General features: G+C 47.3%; 1 protein-coding gene across 4 annotated transcripts in view; it reads left to right on the forward strand.

Moving 5' to 3' along the window:
• The window catches only part of SPATA5 (spermatogenesis associated 5), a 325,571-nt gene that overhangs the window by 5,850 nt on the left and 312,831 nt on the right, over nucleotides 1-6,890 (forward strand). For 3 of the 4 annotated variants that reach the window (XM_019534019.1, XM_019534017.1, XM_019534018.1), the window contains exon 3: nucleotides 483-640. In XM_019534019.1, the coding sequence (XP_019389564.1) occupies nucleotides 483-640 (158 nt within the window). The remainder of the gene's footprint in view (nucleotides 1-482; nucleotides 641-6,890) is intronic. The other variant, XM_019534020.1, reaches the window with a different exon arrangement.

Raw genomic sequence — 6,890 nt, forward strand, 5'->3', positions numbered from 1 at the left:
TGTGGCTGGGGGGTGGGGCAGAAAGAGGTAGCGGACAGATTAGATGAGACAGGCTGCCTGCCCCCGTACCCCTACTGATCCCCTATTGCCTGTCCTCTACTGCCTCCCCTCCTGCCTGATCCACACTGCTTGTACCCCTACCACTGCTTTCTCTGCTGCTGTGGTGGTGGGGACAAATTTCAGATGACCCTCCAATAATTATATTCTGTACTTGGAAAATGATAACAAATGTATATATTTTCCATATATAGAATTTAATTACTCGGGGGTCATCTTGGATTTGGGTAAATAGGGTAACTGCTTAGCATCTTAATTGTTTGTGATTCATTCTGTTTTAAACCATTCTTTAATCCCTTGTGGAGTTTGAGTTTAAAAGTATGAATGTTTTCCCCCTTCACTTTCAGAATTAAGAATCTGAGGGAGGGGGAAAGGTCTTAAATTACCAATTGTTTGTTTGTTTGTTTGACTGAAACTCTCTCTAGGTCTGTACTGCTTGGCCCATTGCAGGCTTCTCAGGAGGAAAAATTGGCCTGAGTGGAATCACTCAGAAGAATCTGGTGGTGAAACCTGGTGATATAGTCACTGTCCAGCCTGTGGTCGGTGCAGTGGTACAGGCAGAAGAAATCTACATTAAGCTGAGGTTTGGAATTTTTTTGTAAATGCTAGCTACTGATGGCCATAGAAATCTGTTTTGTAGAGATTCAAATCTGCAAGATGCATCTCTGCTTTCCATTTGAATGGGACTGCGTGTGTGAATGAAGTTAAACACATTGGTAAATGTTCACAGGATTGGTGGTTGTAGCCATGTTGGTCTAAGGACATAGGCCTTAGATCAGGTCTTAGACACTACCAGGTTCTTTGGGTAGATGTGATATCTTTTATTAGATGAACTAAATAGTTGGAAAAAAGTTCTTTACAGGCTTTTGGACACAAACACCCTTCATCAGGCATCAGTAGACTCTGCTGGTGTTGTGTGTCTTTTGAGGTAGAAAAGAAGCTAATTTACAACGTTCAGATCTGTGAAAATACAGATGAATGGAAGTTTGGAAGACAATGGGTAGAGAAGAACGGGAGGGGGGAAAGGAAGGAAATGTGTGAAGGAATACAGGTAGTTAGCTGGAGGCAGGGTACCTGAGGTATCAGGCAGGTTGTAATTTGTCATAAATCCAATGTCTGTATTAAGTCCATGTTTTTTTGTATCCAATAGGTTTATGAAGTGAAGTTCATAGGCTTGTCTATGACAGGTGTTTTGTAAGTTCCCTTTGAGGATTAGACCTGGGAGATAAGAGAGGGAGTGATTACCTTATGAGAAATGTGTACCCACAGGTAATTGGATATTTTTGTCTTTGATGGATTTTCACTGTGCATTCATTCTGATACATGGTTAATCTTGACGAAATGCACACCATTAGTTATGACAAGGGATTCTGGTTTTCTCCAATTAAAAATTGCAAATTCTCTGATTTAAAAACCCAAAATCTGTGATAAAAATTAAAGTCCCTTTCCCCCGCCCCCAGCACTGCTGGTGCCCCGCAGTCCCCACTCCCCCAGTCTCAGCAGCCCTCCTGATGTCCCTTGCAACAGCCCCCCAGACATGCAGACACTGACATCCACCCCAGCAGGTAAGTGTGTGTGGAGGGGGAAGGGAAGGGAAGGTGCTGGGGAGTGGTAGATCAAGAATGGGGGGTGTGTGCCCCTGTGCCCACTTCCAGGAGCAGGGCCGGGGGGTGAGGGCAGGGGTGCCACTCTGTGGGCCACACACATGCCAGCTGGCCTGACAGGAGGTTCGCACACGGAGGCTGCCACCATAACTCTGCCACTGCGCCCTGCACTACCATCCCACGGCCACCCTAATGGCTTTGTGGGCAAGTGACACAGGGCATGGCAGCAGTAGTGTGATGGCAACCACCGTGTGCGGGCCACATACGTGCTGCTTGGCCAGGGGGTGAAATGGGGGTTTGCATGCAGCAGCATGCCCTGCAACCAGCTGCGTGGCTCCATGGCGGTGCGGGGTGGTGGCGGCTGCATGCAGGGTGAAGGGGTTTTGTAGTCAAGTGCTGCCACAGCAGAGCCATGCCCTTCGCCCCTGAATCCTAGAGGTAAGTGGTCCTTGGGGGCTGTGGGGCAGATCTCGGGAAGATGGTTGGGGGCTGAGGGAGTGGGGGTGCTGCCAGCCCCAGGCAGCACTTCGCAGCTGGGAGCAGGGCCAGGGGGTGAGGGCAGGGTTGCCCCTCTGTGGGGCCACTTTGCAGGCAAGTGATGTGGGGCACAGTGTGGTAGTGCCTGCCATGTGTGGGCTGCACATATGCCACCTGGCTGGCTGCCTGGGGGAGGGGGAGAGGGAGGCTGGTATGCGGCCAGAGCACAGCTCCATGGCCGGCTCTGCAGCCACAGCGAGGGATGGGGGCGGAAAAGGGGACAGTGCACGTGGCAACCTCTGTCACTTACCTGGAGGCTTGTGATGGTGGTGATGGATGCTCCAAAACCTCTCGCTGCTGCTGCGGAGCCATGCTTGGAGCTGTGTGGCTGGCCACTGGTCGGCAGCGGCAGTATGGTGGTGGCCAGGCTGCACACAGCGAGAGGTTTTGGAGGCAGCAGCAGTCATTGCTGGCATGGAAAGCTGCTGCTGCTTGCCTGTGGGGCCACCCGTGCCAGCGGTGATGGCCGCTGCATGCAAAACCTCCTGTTGCCACCGTGGATCTGTGCTTGGAGCTTTGTAGCCAGCGACAGCAGCGCAGGCTGGGGTGGTGGTGGCCGGGCGGCACGCGGCCATTCCCATCCCCACCACCACCATGCTGCCGCTGCTGCCCGGTGGCCGGCTGCACAGCTCCAGGTATGGCTCTGTGGCGGCAGCGGAAGGTTTTGGAGGCAATGACCGTCACGGTCCTCCAGGTAAGTGGCAGTGGCAACCACATGCAAGCCCAAGCCCCTGCCCCCGCACCCCCATCCCTCGCCACGGCTGCAGAGCTGGCCATGAAGCTGTGCTCCAGCTGCTTGCCAGCCTCCCTCTCCGCCTCCCCAGGGCAGCCGGCTGGGCAGCATGTGAGCAGCCCGCACGTGGGCACTGCACCCTGTATCACTTGCGCCCCCCCCTGCAGATGGGCACCCCTCCCTTCCCCTCCTGGCCTTCCTCCTAGCAGCGATGTGCCGCCTGGGGCCAGCAGCACCCCCTGCTCCCTCAGCCCCCAGCCCCCTTCCCCAGCCGTGTTACACAGCCCCACTTACCTCCATGCTCCAGGGGTGAAGGGCAAGCCTGAGTCTGAGTCCGGCCTTGGCTGCCTCAGAGGCTCAGGCCCTGCCCTCCCCCCTCTCCCTCCCCTCCAGCCAGGGCTGGGGGTTTCCCGTCCTTTCTGCAATTGGCTCTTGCGGGCTGGAGCTGTGCCAGCCTGCAAGAGCTCTTTGCAAAAGTGGAGAATCCGTGGATTTCTCTGCTAAAAAGAGAAATCCGCGTTTTCGCCGATTAAAAACGGGGAATCCGTGGTTTTCTCCGTTTGTCCTTGGGAAATGGAAAACCTGGATCCTTGGTTGTGACAGACTGTTCTTCCCTGCAACCTATACAGAAAATCTGCGAACATTTTCAACCCGTACTAGAAGAAAGACCCTATTTTTAAAGAGATCTTTCCGGAACCACCCATCCTAGCCTTTAAATAAGCACCAAACCTCACTAACTTTATCACCAGAAGCAAACTTCTGATGACCCAAATCACACGGGATGTAAAACCTGCTAACACATCTCCACCAGTCCCACAATAACTACACCCCACAACAGAACCATCACCATTCCTGGATCTTACCTGCACCTCCAGGAATGTAATAGATCTCATCCAGTGCACCAAGTGCCCTGATGGAAAAGATGTAGAAGAAACCAAATGAGAACTGAGTACCAGAATGAACACATACTGAATATCCATCAAAGACAAAAATGGGGAGAAGTTGCTGCTTGTCTTCTAGTCCCTGGAGGCTCCCTGATCCAGCAAAGGTGCAGAGGGCTGCTGCTCATGCCCCTCACATAGGCCAGGAGGGGATGGGAGGAGCAGCAGCTCCTTGATCTTCACTCATTCCTCAGACTGGGTTACCTGGTATAAGGAGCAGGCAGGGGGCTTTGTTCTACTGCTCCAGCTCCCCTGGGAATTAGGAGGACTGCTCCCAACACTTCCCATCACCCAGTCCCAGGAAGGCACAAGGAGCACGGCAGAGGGTGTGGTTGCAGGCTGAACACCTATATGGTTCCCTTTTCTGGAAACGTTTCTGGTGGTGGAAAATTTCCACAGCTAGAAATGAACACCTGTTCATGGTCACTGTTTGCAGTTTCCTCTGACTTTTCCCACATTCCTCCATGCAAAGCTGCTTCTGTCTGACTTCTCAGGGATCTGAATTTGCATCTCTGTGTAGAATGCAGATTAGAGAAACAGATTGGAGGATCTAGCCCAGAAGAGCCTCACTTGGGAGCAGCAGTGCTGTATCTAGGCTTTTAGTATGGTACTGGGATATGAAAGCGGAATGAAAAGGGCACGGAAGTGAAAGGGGCAACTGTATCTTGAGACTTGCAGTGAACTTCTGGATTCCTTTGATTTGTGTCAGAAGCTTAATTGTCCCTTAAAAAAATTTACAGCCATCATAGTTTTAGGGAAAAGCTTGAAAAATCAACATTAAAGATAAATTAGAACACGGCATTCATTATATTTTTAGAATAAGTTGAATGTATATAATTTTTAGTAAGTTGAATGCTTACTCATGCCATCTGAACACTTGGCTTAGGTAGTATACCTAGCCCATAGATGAAACAACTTTTTGATGGACCATCTCCTTTGCTTCATTCTTTGGTTGCGTCTACATGTTCATTAATGCACTTTAGGTAATACACATTAAATCTTGTACCTCCATTGTGAAGTACTAGAAAAATGTGCATTAACCTATTTTAATGTGCATTAGTTAAAACAAGTTTTTTGTGATGCTTTAATGTGCATTAGAATTGGCTAATGCTCATTAAAGTGCATGTCTAGCCTTATAAGAAGTAGGAGATGTGGGAGCAGAGTATAAGACTGGGTTGGGATGGGACAGAATAACGTAGGACCAGGATGGAGGAGTGAAGGAGCTGGATACAAGGTAAAGACCCTGGAAGCATAGTAAAATAGCTAGAAAACAGTGCCTGAGGAAGAGGCAGAAACGTGTGTTCATGTGGGAACAGAATGTATACTTATTGGTACTATCAGGGGGGAATGTTTAAAAGAGAGTGCCTTAGGAGGTGCCTGCTGGGTGGAGATAGTGATGGAGGAAAGTCATCCTGCTGAGAAAAGAAGGATAAAGGAGGGAAGACACCCCTCTATGATTCCTTGTTGTTTTTTACATTTTAAGTTTGCAACTTGAAAAATGTAGGCAGACAAAGGGGATTGGATAGGGAAGGAAGCAACTCAGAATGGTCCTGGGCTGCAAATCATGAAAGTGTGTGAGGCTTTTTCTGTTTGTTTTGTTTTTATTTTTGCTTTAATTTATAATTCATCTCCTGATCTGTTTGGCGGTCTCTTCCTTGATTTTTTTTTTTTTTTTTTTTTAACTTTGTGGTGTTAGCTTTTGGGTGGGTGGTGAATGCTTGAGTCCAAGTGCAGGTGTTTCATTTGCCTTTTAAAGATTTATAATATGATAGTTATTACAGATGTTTAATGGTAGTATTTGTGAACTGTTTTCTCCTGTCCCCACTGCACACTTTACATTTTGGATTTAACCACTTGCTTTTCCCTTTTGAAATGGGACAGACAAGCCATTTGGTTCCCAAAAATGGGTAAGTACCAACATTTGGATACTAGAAACTTAAGCGGGCTATGCCAATGTTGATACCATGATCAAGCTCAGTCTAATTTAATAGGTATTAGTTGGCTCTGGTGCCTGTGCTCACACTTTCATGTTACTGACTCCCTAATGGTCAGCTTGCTTTTTCATTTTTCCTAGTCATCAAAGTAAAACCAAACTGAACCAAAACGACGACAACAAAATGCACAACAAACTGCCTTATGGTGTAGCAAAGGAAAGAATATCAAAAGTTTGCTTAATATTGCATTTTCTTTACCAGCTTACGTGACTGACAATACTTCTTTCATATAAAAAGTAGATATTTGTAATTATACAAATAATTACGGAAGCAATTTTTTGTGATATTGCTTATTGGACCAACTGCATTGTTGGGAAAGATGCTGGACAACATTTTAGGGACAAACTGCCCTTATCCAGATCTGGATAGAGGTAGAGGTAGAGGTCTCTTCAGGTAGAGGTCCCAGGCCCAAAGGAGGCTGCTCTGTCATTGAAATGTTGTCCAGCATCTTTCCTTACTGTACAGCTTGTCCAATGAAAGATATATTGAAAACAACATTTTTCTCATACGTTTCCTTGTCCATCTTCGCTACAACACACTATCTGTGTGTCATGTACGTATAGTAGAACATACGTCTGTGAACTTTTTGTAGAAAAAGATTTTCCTTAACAGAGGAAGAGTATTTAATAATTTCTGAAATATTTTCAAAACTTTTCCTGACCTGAATGTTGAACTTTTTCTGAAACCACGTTCTTTCCCATGATCTCATATTTGTTCTGAGGGCCGATCTTCTAGAATATCTTTTATATACTACTATATTGTAAAACACAAATGTTGGTTTTCTGGATTTACATAGGTAGAGAAAACAAAGAATGATATGTCACATTTTAAGCCACTCATTACTACAGACCTTAACGCTTCCCTTTTTTTGGTAAGGATATTAGATTTTAAATACAGATTCCTGGATCCTAGGACTTCCTGATTCAGCAGCCATATGGTATACAGGTTTGATTGTGTGTACAAGTGATTTCATATATTTCATAGATTTCATAGACATTAGGACTGGAAGGGACCTCGGGAGTTC

This window comes from Crocodylus porosus, unplaced genomic scaffold, assembly GCF_001723895.1.
Source record: "Crocodylus porosus isolate Cpor-Errol unplaced genomic scaffold, CroPor_comp1, whole genome shotgun sequence".
Taxonomy (NCBI): Eukaryota; Metazoa; Chordata; order Crocodylia; family Crocodylidae; genus Crocodylus; species Crocodylus porosus.